General features: G+C 45.2%; 1 protein-coding gene and 1 pseudogene across 2 annotated transcripts in view; one reads left to right on the top strand and one right to left on the bottom strand.

The window, feature by feature from the left end:
* Positions 1–6,966, top strand: part of KBTBD12 (kelch repeat and BTB domain containing 12) — an 84,634-nt gene extending 77,668 nt beyond the window's left edge. For both annotated transcript variants that reach the window (XM_033087806.1, XM_033087807.1), the window contains exons 6-7: positions 2,016–2,198; positions 6,762–6,966. In XM_033087806.1, coding sequence (XP_032943697.1) covers positions 2,016–2,197 — 182 coding nt within the window. In that variant the 3' untranslated portion in view covers position 2,198; positions 6,762–6,966. The remainder of the gene's footprint in view (positions 1–2,015; positions 2,199–6,761) is intronic.
* LOC117011957 (developmental pluripotency-associated protein 2-like) lies at positions 841–1,789 on the bottom strand (annotated as a pseudogene).
* Positions 6,967–14,697: the final 7,731 nt, after the last annotated feature.

Here is a 14,697-nt window from a genome sequence, read left to right as displayed (position 1 = left end):
AAAAAGTGGGCTAAGGGATCAAATATATGGTGATGGAAAGAGAACCAACCCTGGGTGGGGAACACACAACATGATATACAGATTATGCACTACAGAATCATACACCTGAAACCCATGCAACCCCACCAACAATTGTCACCCCAACAAACTTTAATTTAAAGCAAAAACACAAAAAGAAGTGGGCTATTGAGCCATGAAAAGACATGAAGGAATCCTAAATTTACATTGCTCTGAAAGAAAATCTGAAAAGGCAACTGTATGATTCCAACTGTATGACATTCTGGAAAAGGCAAAGCTATGGATACAGAAAATGTGTCAGGGGTTAAATAGGTGGAGCACATAATTTTTAGGGCAGTGAAGCTATTTTGTATGACACTATAATGGTGGATATGTCATTATACATTTCTCAAAACCCATAGACTGTAAAACATAAAGAGTGGACCATAATGTAAACTATGGGCTTTCGGTGATAATGATATGTCAATGTAGGTTCAATAAATGTATCCCTCTCGTGCAGGATGTTGATAGTAGGGAAAATGAGGGAGTGGCAGGGGACAGTATTTGGGAACTCTAGTTCCTGCTCAATTTTTTCTGAATATCTAAAACTGCTTAAAAAAATCTATTAATTAAAAGAAAACCAACTTATATTCTATATGTTATAGCTAAATGCCTGAAGCAGCAGTGGCAGTCACTTTTTGGCAGACCTCAAGTACAGAATCCAGACATTCACATCTGTACTCAAGGCATCAGGCAACACTGAGGATGGCCAGAACAGAGCACAGCAATCATTGGGATACAGATCAATGTATCTGTGAGCTATCTATACACCGTTTATTCTTTATTAAGACATGGCCTATCCAAAAGGAATGATGTGGTTGTGTTCAAAACAGGTTGCTTCTACTTCTTCATTGTAGTTAATCTTTCCATCATCCTCTTATTCCTCTTAACACAATCGGGGCATAACATATTATCTTCTAGGTCTGGGTATGGGAAAGTGCAGGCCGGTAACAGGAAGAGAGAGATCATCTTAGGAGGGTCAGGCACACATGCCTGACCTGCATAGAACTGCAAGTGAACCCAACCCTCTCTGTCTGCCAAGAGAAGTCTACCATGGACCACACACCACCTGACACCAGACGTTTGCAGCAGAAAGTTCTCAGCAGACGTAGGAATGGGACATGAATTCATAGCCTTAGGTTGAACGGCTCTTGCAGCAAGTCTTGCCCATGCTGCCAACATGGCTTCCTGAGCTGAAGTTATCACTTCAGCGCTATTGGTCGTTTGCTCTCTCTCACTCATCTTACAACTTTTCTTACTCCTTCCTTTCTTGGTCACCATCTTGCATTTTTTTGTACTTGACTCCTGTAGTATTTCAGGAATGTTTTGTTTTTCTTCAGAGTAAGCATGTTCCTTGAGCCTCAGATAAACATCTGTTTTCTTGCCATCAGTACTCAAATTAAATTGTTGGCACCAGTTACGCAAAGTGTCCCAACGCACTTTATTAATTGAAGGCAAAATGGTTGGCAAGGAGCATTGGTTTTGAACAAACTTTGAACTGTTCACTCATTTGAGGAAGATAAACTTCATCATCTGTCCTAGGAATCTTCAGGTTGGCTTCTGAGATTGAAGAAATGCTTGGTTTCATTTGATGTTCTTCCTTAGGTTCCTCACTAACTGGAACCAATATGAGAATAACACTTTCTTCCCCTAATTCAACCTCAAAGTAATACTTTTCGCTGCTATCAAAATTTGAATTTGCCATTCCCAGGAACACTCAGAGAACAGCAAAGCCAGCACAGTTAAGGATACCTGCAGTTTATTCCTTTTAACCTGCCATTCTTAGTTTCTTAAATGGCAGGAACACTGTGTCTTCCATTTAAAGTATTTTTATGCGATTATTCGTTAATTAATTTTTGGTACATAGTATCTTTTAGAGAAAGTTATTTAATATAGTAATTATGACTCTGAATTTAACACCCCATGATATTTTGTCGTCCTACTTTGCCGTTTTTCAGATCGCCATGAAGTTATCTCCAAAGAAATATTGGAACTGGACCCATGGGAAAACCAGTGGAGTGTTGTAGCCATCGATGTCCTCATGCATGACAGCTATGATGTCTGCCTAGTGGCCAGGATGAATCCCCGAGACCTCATCCCCCCACCTTTAGATTTGGTGGAAGAAGGCAAAGAGCACTGAGGTCAGCATTGCTGTAGGACCTCCCACTGTATCTGTAAAGGGGGCATTAGGAATGGAGAGACCCCATGAGCATCTGTCAGTCACCCATACATATGCTCTGCATGTGTAATGACCCATGTGCAAAGCAGCGTGTGCTGGGTGCTGCAAGGGGTAGTGTGCAGAGTCCACCCTCAGGGACCTCCACTCAGTTAAGGTGGACAAGATGCAACAAGGCCAAATGTGGTGATGGCACAAGGGGGTACAGGGTGAGTGCCACAGAAATGAAGGAGATAGAGGGACCTCACACTACTGGGAACTCAAGGACAGCATTGCCAATAGGCAAGCCTTCTATCAGGGCCTTGCAGAATGAGGAGGAAGCAGTCCCATGGGTACAATTGATGGTGAGATCATGGAAACAGCTGAGTGAAGACCAGAGGTGGGCCACATTGCGGGGCCATTGGCCTTGCTATAGAGGCTAGAAAAGTAGGTTGTAGCTAAATGATGTGCACTTGGAAAAATGAGGACTTTGGACCTAGTCTCTGAGCAGGGGAATGATTTCAAAATAATGGTGCTAAAGGAAGACTTATCTTTATGCTTTGCTCTGGCTTCAGTGTTATAAAGTCTATTTGTTCTCATTCAGAATACTCATCTGCTGCAGCAACATTGCCCAAAACGGGGCTAGCTGTAGACTACAAGTTCATAACAGCCCAGGCACTCAAGCCCGACCACAATGAGCAAAGGAATTTTGCCCTGGACTGGGTCTGTGTTAGCAAAGGAGATGCAGGGTTCTGTAGCCATGGTCATTCTGTGGCTGGTATAGAGTTTCCTGTACTAGACTTACCCAAGATGACCTTGACCAGCTCCCACACACATGGCCTTCTACAGGCTGGCCCTGGTTGAATACAGATGGCCTACACCACCCAACCCTGGTATGGACCAGGATCTGGAGGAAAGGAGAGAGGAAGCACACCCCTTTGGAGGCCAGCTGCCCTCTTGGAACCAGCCTTTGCAATATCTTCCCCAAGATTGGAGGGAAAGGATGGAGCCTCCTGCTTCAGCACACAGTTGAGCATTATCAGAAAACATACACTCCCAAAATATATTTTAGGGACGACATTTAAACACTGAGGAAATCCATCTATTTTCCTTAACATTTCTACTTCTGGAAGAACAGTGGATTGAAAGAATGCATTTTGATAACTGTTCTTCAACAACTTACCAAGAGTTTCACATTACGCAAGGCTCTCTTTTAAGCAGGAGTGGTCAGTAAATTCCCTAAAACTTTACCAAAGAGAGACAATCCTAGATTGAGACAGCTCTTCTTTGGTGCAGACTTGTGTGACTGTGATGACCACTAGCCCATGTCCCTAGATTCCAGCTGCTAACCCAAGCAGGAGAGACGGGTCCATAGAAATAAGCCAGTTAGAAACCTGCTTCTGCCACCCTGAAAGGAAGTCCAGTTAGACCCAAGGAAGGTTGTCCCCTAGTAAGCTAACAAGGCAGGGACAACATCTATTTCATTGCAGTTGTACCCAAGTGCCCACTACAGTACCTAGCACATGGATGGATCTTCGGGTAGCCAGCACAGAGTAACGTTTCTCAATCTGAGGGTTTGGTCTCTAAGCATGTCCAGGGACCTGAGTTAAAATGAGTTAATTCTCCCTGATTGAGGGTCCTAATCTGTGGATTCTTTTTCTTGCTGCAAAGGCAGAGCAGTTCCTCTGAGCAGGCTGTGCTGGTTGTAGTATCTGTGGTTGAGGAGAGTCACCACAGATCTTCTGCCTTCCTGACCTCCTCTCAACAGAACCTACTTGAAGCTCTTGCTCCACCTACTTGAACATACTAAAAGCTGCCACTTTTCTCTGGATGAAGGAGGCCTTGTCAGCATGTCATGACACATTACTAGGTACACTGGGTTTCAGGTCAAGGCTATAGTCCCAGCTCTGCCACTTAGCTAGCTCTGTGATCTTGGGCAAAATAACCTTTCTAAAGCCTTATTTTCTTCATATACAGAATGGGAAGAGAAAAAATATAAAGGGAGGTTACAGTCAAAATGGCAGAGTAGGTAAATGCTATGATCACTTCCTCCCAGGACCACATCAAAATTACAACTAAATTATAGAGCAATCAACCTGGAGAACCATCTGAAGATTAGCTGAACAGAAGTCCTATAAGTAAGGATATACAGAAGAAGCCATGTTGAGACTGGTAAGAGGGACAGAGATACAAAACAGGCTGGCCCCACACTCACATGTGGTGGTTGAGAATTAGGAGGGATATCGCAGCTGCAGCGATCCTCCCTGAGGAGTGAGGGGTCTCAGCCCCACACCGGGCTTCCAAGCCCAGAACACTAGTGTTGGGAAGAGGAACCCCCACAACATCTGACTGTAAAAATCAACAGGGATTCCATCTTTGTTCAGGTGAGATGGAAGGCTAATAGAAACCCAGGCATCCACTTAAAGGGCCTGCACACAGAGTCACTCACTTGCAGGAAATCACCCTGGGCTCCAGTGGAGGGACGGCAGCTTGGGAGGTGCCAGAGACATACAGGGAGAGACTGAGTTGTGTGGCTTCAGAGCGAGGTCTGTAGGGACAGCGACCATTATCCGTGTGTTGAGTTCTTCTCCTATGCAGCTGGAAGGTGGATGCCATCTTTCCTGTGTTGAACCCTCCACCACACCACCAAATCTGAATCGGCATTGGCTTGGTGAATTCTTCTCACTCTACCCTGGTGACTCCCTGGGACCCTGCCCCACCCAACTCACACACCACTGGAGGCTCTTTAGGCATCAGGCAACCAGCCTTGGCCCATGCTTCAGTCTTTCTTGGAGATCTCTCAGGGGTCTGTGGGCCCCTGGCAGACAGAAGCTGGCCTCGATGTGCTCTGTGCCTTTTGCTGAGTGGCCAGGCTCAGCACTGATGCCAAATCTGAATCTGCACTAACCTGGTGAACAACACTCACCCCACCCTGGTGACTCTCTGAGACCCCACCTCACCCAACTTGCATACAGACAAGACTCTTTCATTGGCTGAGCCTTATGGGGAGCCAGCAGGTCGTGGCATGCCTCAGGGTGCCCTAGGCCTTTTGATAAGCTGCCCCAGTCCTGGTACTGGTCACAGCCATGGTTGGATGGCAGTATTGCCTCTCCCACAGGCCTCCAGGTCCAGCACAGGCAGTGACAAACTGTGGATCACTTTGTAGCTCCTGGGCTGGTCACAGAGAGTGGCCCCTTCCAAGAGGCCCTAGAACCAACACACCTGGTGGCCAGCTCAGAACGCAAGAGAGCACCACATGATTAGCCACACAAGCAGCACATAGAAAAGGTGGTCTTGACAGGCACCAGAGTCCCCTGGGGTGAATCCTACTATGTGCGATCAATGCTTGTACAGCAGATCGTCTGCTGTGGTAGTGGCCCGTCCTCACAGCCAGTCAGCCTGAGGGTCAACCCCAATCACTGATGTGCCAACAGCAGTCAAGGCTCAACTATAACAAAAAGGCGCACACAACCCCCACAAGGGACACCCGAATCAGGTGACCAGGGAGATTGTGCCCCACAGGACACCTACTACATAAGGCCACCCTGCCAATACTGGGAGACATAGCAGATCTAACTAATACATAGAAACAAACAGAGACACAACCAAAATGAGGAGACAAAGAAACATGTCCCAAATGAAATAACAGGAGAAAACTCCAGAAAAAGAACTAAACAGAATGGATGCAAGCAACATACCAGATACAGAGTTCAAAGCAATGGTTATAAGGATGTTCAAGGAACTTAGTCAGAGCTTCAACAAAGAGATAGTAAGCATAAAAAAAGACATAGAAACCATAAAAAAGAAACAGTCGAAAATGAAGAATACCCTAGAAGGAATAAACAGCAGATTAGATGAAACAGAGGATTAAATTAGCAATTTGGAAAGCAACGTAGCATAAAACACCTAATTGGAATACCAAAAGGGAAAAAGAATTTTTTAAAAATGAAGATAGTTTTGGTGACTCCTGAAACAACATCAAGTGTAATGACAATGGCACCACTGGAATCCCACAAGGAGAAGAGAGAGAGCAAGGGATTGGGAAATAATGACAGAATGGCAAGAAAAATACTCCATAGAGTTGGTGTGAGAAAATGCTGAGCATAGTGACTGTAAGATACTAAAACAGTAAACATCATCATCATCATCGTCGTCGTCATCATCATCGTACTCAGCATTTCCCAAAGCATAGTGCCCAGAACAACCCAGTGCTTGAGTGGAATCTCTTGGGATTCTAGAGCAAGATGTGCATATAATTTGAGATGGTTCTTAATTTCCCAGACCCGGTCACTTAGCTCCTCGAGTTGGTGTGCTGGAAAAAACAAAGGTTTGTTTTAGTGTTTATTTTTCATCTTGGGTACTTCTCGTCTGACTTTCATATTTGTAATTCAAAAGTAGGTACTTATGCCCTCCTGTTGTTACATATTGTTAGAGATTCAGCTTTGAAACAACATTTTCTTATTCATCCTTTTTTCACTTTAATTGATCACTGTTCCAATATCACATGGAGAAATCTAACTGTTTGCTATTTTTTCTCTTTGTGAAACAGGATTGTTTGACACTGAGCAATGGAACACAAGAGGGAAGTGATTTGGATGTTGAAGCTGACAAAAGACTGCAGCTATCAGACACACCTGGTTCAGTTTGTGTTTATCAAAAAAACATCATTGTTCTCACTGATTGACTTTATAATGGGGAAATGCTTTAAATTTGAACTTATAAAATAAAATTTTACTAATAAAAGATCACTTTCATTTTGTTTTTCATATTGCAATTCAATGTCAATTTCATTTGAAGAAGGGGCTCCTGTGCACAGGAAGTGTTGAGCGTCACCAGAATGGGGAGATGAGCAGCCAGAAAATCATCAGAAGCAAGGCCCAGAGGCCAGGACATATGAGGCAGACAAAGGGCAAGAGGTGGTCCGATTTGCAGGGCGGTTGAAGCACAGGAGGATGGAAAAGGAGATGAGGCCAATCACAGAAGACCTCCGATGCCATATCAAGGAGTTGGTCTTTATGCCTCAGCAACACAGCTTAAGACAAGGATGTCCTTTAAGAACATAGTCCCATATAGATGAGCAGGGTGGGAGCAAACACAGGCAGATGGGCAGGAGGCCTTGCATGAGCCCAGGTCACAGAAGCTGAATTAACCTAGTAGGAATGAAAACCATGCTAGTCCAGTGCAGCTGGAATTGAAGGTTGCCAGCAGTTTGCTGGACAGTTTAGAGTAGGGAGATGCCTGGAGTTTGACCACAAAAGAATGGTCAGTCGGCCAAAACCAAAGACCAGAGGATCTTTCGAGGGGGTGGTCCTACTCCTTCCCACTAAAAGTCTTCCTTAAAGATAGCCCATCCCCCAGATGGCTCCAGCTGTTCACCCTGGCTCTGTCTGGGCATCACCAAGACAGAAGAGTCAAGTCACCCCATTTCTTTGCCAACCCTAGCTGACCCAGCTGTGTGTGCCCCCATTGCCATTCCTCTATTCTTATGTATTCATTGACTAGTATCCTGCCCCAGCTTATTAGTAAATCCTGCCTCAAATGAACCCGTTGTAGTAATTCCATTCCTTTCCCCATGGTTAATTCAACACGGCCATGTGGCAAAATCCCAGCCAAAGAGACACAGAGGAAAATCTACACAGAGGCTTTGGGAAGGGTTTTCCTGCTCTTTAAAAAAAAGTGTGGAAGATATGGGCTCTTTTTCCTGCTGAGTCTTTTTAACTCTGCATGCCCTCTAGAACAGCAGCAACTGTCCTGCAGTGATGACAGACTGGATGCAGACCACAGAGGGAGGTAGAACAGACGGATGGAAAAACCCAGGTCCTGGATATGTGACTGAGCCACTGAATAAACAGCCATGGGACGTCTTGCTATATACTAATTGTTGCAATAAATGTTCCTTAGTGTTCAGGCTGCCTTGAGTTATCGCAGCCCAAGACTTCCTAATTGATACTCCAATCTTCCTCTGCGAAAGCCACTTTCTCTTGGGATGACATTGATATCCCTGTCAAAGGGGAGGACTCAAACGGTCCTGGTCCCTGGGCTGGCTGGTGACGAGGTATTTTAGTTCGTTTCAGTGATGTAAGTTCTCTCTGCCTGGCAAGTGCTGATGGTTTACAATCCCGAGTCACTTCTTAGCTATTTCTTGGGTATTTTCCTCTCAGAACCTCAACATTTTTTTATTACAAATTCCACCCACCACCTGTTTTTGTAAATAACATTTTATTGGCACACAGTCACACTCATCACTTATGGATTGTCTGTGATGCTTTCACATGCCAATAGCACAGCTGAGGGGCTACAAAGCCTAGAATATTTATTACCCGGCCCTTCACAGGAAAAGTTTGCCAACTTCTGGTGTATTCCATCAAAATTTTTTAAAGAAACATAGTAAGCTAAGGGAATATTTAAATTATAAAGGAATATATATGCATATTCTTTTATTTTTACATATATGACATGGTCCTAGTCTTCTTTCACTCAAAAATATATCTGAAAAAGCTACATGGTATTCCATCATAGATGTAGCATAATTTCTTAAACAAATCATCACTAAGAGGTGGACATTTCAATTGATTCCTCCCACAGTTATTTGAAGGGGAGGGATCTGACCTCCCACTGTATTGCTCTGGGCTCTGGCACCAAATTCCAGGGTGGCAGTTGTTTAGAATGTTGGCTTGAGAGCATTAGACACAGATGCAGGAGCCTGCCTGCTTGTGGCAGATGTGGCCCCAAATCACTTAGAGGCATTTGGGCTTATTGAGAGACATTACGGACAGTAGCCAAGTTAGGAAACAGACCAGTCTCATGCAAAGGCTGAAATGGTCCGGGGTGTGCAGAGAGGACCCCTGGGAGGGAGCAGGCAGCTGGCACTGAAAGAAGAACTGGACGAAGCTGTCATAGGTGCAGCATCACGCCCATCCCGTGGCATTGAGAAACTCAGCAGTGGATGATCTCCATTGGCATGGACCACGGGAAAAATACACAGGTCAGAAAGAGCAGTCGAAGCTTCAGCTTCCAGCCAAATATGAGGCTTTTCATGATTTAAGGCCCAGCAGCCCTGCTGAAAGCTTGTTTCTCTGCCTTCCCAGTGCTATGGGTCTTTAGAAAGACATTCTCAAAGGGAAGCGTGCCAGTATTGGATATGAATCGTCTGAGAGGGCATACCATGAGCGGGTGGATCAGGGAGAGGGCAGGCGTGAAAACTGTCCCCTGTAGCACAGATCCGACAGCACCTGGCTCCAGACAAAAGCCACACTCTTCCCCTTTCTCTACCTCTGCTCAACATGTATGGCTGCTCAGCTCTGAACTAGACACTACCAGGATATCCAAAATAAAGCAAGAGGCTAAGTTGTCATTGCTCAGAGAGAAAACATGCTCAAGGAAGTTTGCAAAGCATCAGTCAGTTGGTAAACATGATCTGAATACTTTTTCTGAACCAGGCACTGCAGTGGGCAGAGAGATGCAATGCAAGACTGTGCTTTTGACAAGTTCACATTCTGGAGAAGAGAAGAGATGAGCAGTGATGTGACATCTTAGGAAGGGTTAGAGTCTAAAGACACGTGAGACAAAAATGCACTATAGTTCACCTTAGTTTCCTACTGCTGCCAGAACAAATCTTCACACATTTACAACACCAATTTATTAACTTACACTTCCACAGTTTGCAAGTCTGAAATGGATCTCCGTGACCTAAAATCGGAGTGTCTGCAGGACTGCACTCCTTTTGAGGCTCTGGGGAAGAATCCATGTCCTCGTCCTTTCTTGGGAGGCCTCTGGCCTGTCTTGGCTCGTGGCCCCTTCCTGCATCTTCGAAGTCAACAATCATATCGCCCTGCCGTGCTTCTATCGTCACATCTTCTCCTGTCTCCCACTTTTAAGGAGTCTGTTATTATACTGGGCTCGCCCAGATATTCAGGATGTTCTTCCCATCTTAAGGTCAGCTGATTAGCAACGTAATCCCCCTATGCCATGAAACTTTATACAGTCCCCCCTCGGGATCCACAGGGGTTGTGTGCCAGGACCCTCCCCACGACCCAACTCCGCAGATGCGCCAATTCCTTATATTAAATGGCATAGTATTTGCATAGAACATACGGATATCCTCCCATTTACTTTAAATCATCTCTAGATTACTTACAATACCTAATACAATGTAAACAGTTGTTATACTGTATTGCTTAGGGAATAATGATAAGAAAAAAGTCTGTACCTGTTCAGTACAGATACCTCCATCATAGACTTAACTACATAGTACACGTCAGTGACAATGTAACATTTTCCTGAATATTTTTGAGCCACAGTTGGTTGAAGCCACAGATCTGGAACCCACAGATAGAGGACTGACTGTGTATTATGAGTTCCACAGATTAGAGTGTACTTTTGGAGAAAACCATTATTCTGCCTAGTACATCATCCACCGTGTTTCCCCCAAAATAAGACCCAACTGGAAAATAAGCCCTTATCATGATTTTTCGGGAGGACATCCCCTAAACATAAGCCCTAATGCATCTTTTGGAGCAAAACTTAATATAAGATCCAGTCTTATTTTCGGCAAACATGGTAATGGCTAAGACTACCCATGAAGTTCATCTGTGCACAGGCTGTGCGGGACTTCAAGTGGAAACCAACATTTGGGCACCACCTCGGGTAACAATGGCAAGTATAAATGCAGGTGCATAATCAGTGAAAGCCGAGGTTTCCGAGACCTCTGTGACATCCCTTCAAAGGGACAGAGAAGAGGAAAGACTCCTGTCTGTAGAATTCCCTCCACTGTGCTTTAACATGAAGCCTTGCATACATTCTGTTGGAGTCAAAGGAGTGTAGTAACAACTGAACACGAGTCATTACATAAGTTAAACATTTCTCTGGTACAAGCAAATTGACCCAAACTGCTGAAAGACCCAGGAGGGAAGCAGAGGCTTAAGAGAATTCTAAAGGGTCTCCTCTCATAAGCAGGTGACCAGCAACTTGTGTTTGCTGGATAGACAAGAAAGAGTAGGTGTTCTAGACACAGTCGCAGCTTGTGCAAAGGCACTGACATGGGAAAGACCTGGTGTGTGCAGGTATGGCACGTAGAAGAGAATTGCGCAAAGAGGAGAATGAAGGGGGTCCCAGCAGGAAAGTTTGGCCAGACTGGATCTCAGGGCCTAGGGTGACAGGTTGCCAAGTGTGGACTTCACCAGGTGTCCAAACACTAAGAGGGGGAGTGGCTGACAGGTCTGGCATTTGGAGAGATGCCACCAACCTATGGTGGAGGGAAAGGGCAGGAAGTCCTGGGCAGAGTCTCTTGTGTGCCACAGTTCCACATAGGTCTCTCAGGTCAGTTTCAGAGTGGAAATGATGCACTCTGGATGGGGAGAGCAGTCAGGGGAAACGCTTTGGTGACACTGGGGTTGGTTTTCATCTCTGCCCAGCTTACTGAGTGACCTCAGAGAGAACACTGGCCCTCTCTGAGCTGCAGCTGGGGGCTTCTGGTAAAGGGGCAGATAGACCCAACCCATTCTTCCCCCACCCCACGCCCTTACCCCTAACATCCCACCAAAATGAGAGGAAAAGAAACCACCAATGCCTATTATCCAGAGAAGTAGACAAAAACAGAGTCAGGGCTTGGGCCACATATGCTATGGAGAAGAGCCAAGCACAGGTCTGATGGAAGTATGTAGGTGGAGCAGCTAGGCCTCTGTACCTGCTGCCAGTCACCCCCTGAAGCAGGGGCAAAGGAATTCTCGCTGGAGAAACCAAGCAGGCCTGAGAAAAGACACCCGTCCTTGCATTTGCTCACTCTTGCATGCAGCCCACCCCACCCCCAGCCCCAGCTTCTCAACTGCCAAAGATACCCTAGGTTCCTGCAGGGATTCTGCTGCAGCCCGAGGATTATGAGACATTGACTACCACCTCCCATCAAGGAAGCCTGGCTGGATGGAGCCCACCTGTGCAGGCTCCTACCAGGACCACCAGCACATGACTCAGTCTAGGCCAGTGGGAGAGGAGAGGCTCTGGGACAGCCGCTGCCTCCCTGAAGGAGGTTAAGAAGCATTCAGCCTGGAGCTGGCTGGCGGCCACTGGGTATCCACGAGAGGCCAGCCACTGATGAAGCCGGTATCGCGCAAGGGAAATGCAGAGCAGAAGGAACAAGGTCACTCACAGTATGATTATGCTCCTGAATCAGCCTGCTCTACTTCTGGCCTTTCCAGGTTTGTGAGCCAATAAATCCCCTCTGTGAGAGGGGTTTCTGTTTCTAACATCCCAAATCCTCTTGATAATGATGCAGAGAGTAGGATGTTTTCAGTGGGAAGTAGGGAGTGGGATACAGGGGTCCCGGGGTCACAGTTCCAGGCTGAGGAGCTGGCATTCTGGTTCTGTGGTTGGGAAGTTGGCAGTTGAACTGCATCGATAGCACCCAGAGAGGAGGCCAGGTACAGGTGGAGCTTTAGCATCCGAGTATCCACCAGGGAAGACACAGGATGTTGGACCTATAGTCTCTGTCTTAGGGCACCTCCAATAAGGCCCTATAATGCTTACTTAGACAAGCTTACTTAGAAAGTGGCCCATTAAGAAAGAGAGAAGGAAGGAAATGTGTTTTCCCCTTCTGAGAGATGCCCCTTCTGAGAAACTGAGTAGAGGCTTCATAGGATCTCTGTGTTATTTCTTACAACTACATGAGAATCTACAATTATCTCAAAATTTATAATAATAATAATAATAATAATAATAATAGTAATAATAATAATAATGAGAGATGCCCTTTCTACCTACAGACTGCAGTAAGAATAGCTTCAATCTGGGGTGGCCAGATGGCTCAGTTGGTTAGAGCATGAGCTCTGAATAACAGGGCTGCCGGTTCAATTCTCACGTGGGCCCGTGAGCTGTGCCTTCCACAACTAGATTAAAGGACAACTACCTGGAGCTGATGGGCCCTGGAGAAACACTCTGTCCCCCAATATTCCCCAATAAATTTTTTTAAAAAAATAGCTTCAATCCTTTTTCTGTAGAGTCACGGGGTCATAAATCTTAGGGTATTGAGTACAGATTCTAAGCCGCCCAGTTTCCTAATGTGGCTCCACCACTGACTGGTTATGTGACCTTGGGTGATTTAAGCCAAATGTTTCTCACCCATAAAATGGGAATAAAGATAGTACCTATGTAACAAGGTTATTTTGAGAATTAAGTAAAACAATACATGTTATGCTCTTAAAACAGTGGTTGGCACATAGTAAGTACACAGAAATATTAATTAGAGATCATTGTTGTGATAATTCCACCCCAAGCTAAGGCCTGTACAAATAAAAACAGAGAAATAGGGTACTAAGTAGGAGATAATATTGGATCCCAAGATAAGCCTGAACCTCCAAGAAGATATTTTCTCCCCCAAACACCCAAAGAACTAAAAAGAAAATTATGAAAAAAGAAGAGAGAAAATTACTATTAAAGATTTATCATTATGAGAGCCAAAATAAAACATTCAATAGAAGAGTAGGATATAAAGTGCAAGAGAAAGGCCCAGAAAGTGGGTCTAAAAGGCAGGAGAGAGAGAAAAGAGGAGACCTCGAGACTCGTTCCAGGAGATCCAATAGCCGGCACTTAGGAGTTCTGAAGGAGAGGACAGAGAGAGCACAGGGAGGAAATGACCCGAGAAGTGACAGGGGTCCTAGGACTCACCTAATTGAAAGCATGGCTTGAACAACAAATGAATAATGACCCACCTGAGGCAGCTACTTGGAAATTTCAGAAGTTCTAGGATAAAGTGAAGAGCCTACGGGCTTTGGGCTGGTGAGACAGTTCACAGTCAAAGGAATGAGAATCAGTGTCCCAGTGGTGTCAGAAACCAACACTCCTGCCAGAGATCAGTGGAGCAGTGCCTCGAAAATGTGGTGGGAAATTCCTTTTCAACTTATGTTTCTATTCCCAGCCTTACTATTCATCAGCAAGAGAGCAGAATAATGATATTTACAGACAGGCAAACATTTAGAAAACATTTTGTTCTGGTTGTCTGTTGTTGTATAACAAACTATACCCAAACTTAGCAACTTTTATCACATTGCGTGACTTTGTGGGCCAGGAATTCTGGCATGGCTCCACTGGGTGGTGTATCTGTGCTGTCCGGCATCAATGGAGGTCCTCGGTGGTATTCAGGCCTAGCTTTGCTCAGAAGCCTGGAACTATGGGGTAGATAGCTGGAAGGCCAGGTTCATTTGGGACCCCATGGCATCTCCAGCATTGGCAGCCTCGGAACTCCAAAGTAAATGTTCCAGTAAGCAAGGAAACATGTCCTTGCATGACCTTCCCTCAGAGGTCACTTCCACCATACTGTATTAGTTGAAGCAGTCACCAACCTGTCCAGACTCCAGGGGAAGGGCGTGAACCACCTCTCAATGAGAAGTGTGCCAAAGAAGATACAGTCATGTTTTACATCTGTCATATCCACATTCCACGTACTTCATTAGAGGCTCCTCCAGGATGTGCTCAAGCAAAATGAAGGCATAAAC

Source organism: Rhinolophus ferrumequinum, chromosome 19, assembly GCF_004115265.2.
Source record: "Rhinolophus ferrumequinum isolate MPI-CBG mRhiFer1 chromosome 19, mRhiFer1_v1.p, whole genome shotgun sequence".
In the NCBI taxonomy this organism is placed as follows: domain Eukaryota; kingdom Metazoa; phylum Chordata; class Mammalia; order Chiroptera; family Rhinolophidae; genus Rhinolophus; species Rhinolophus ferrumequinum.
This window is presented reverse-complemented; position numbering and strand designations above follow the sequence as displayed.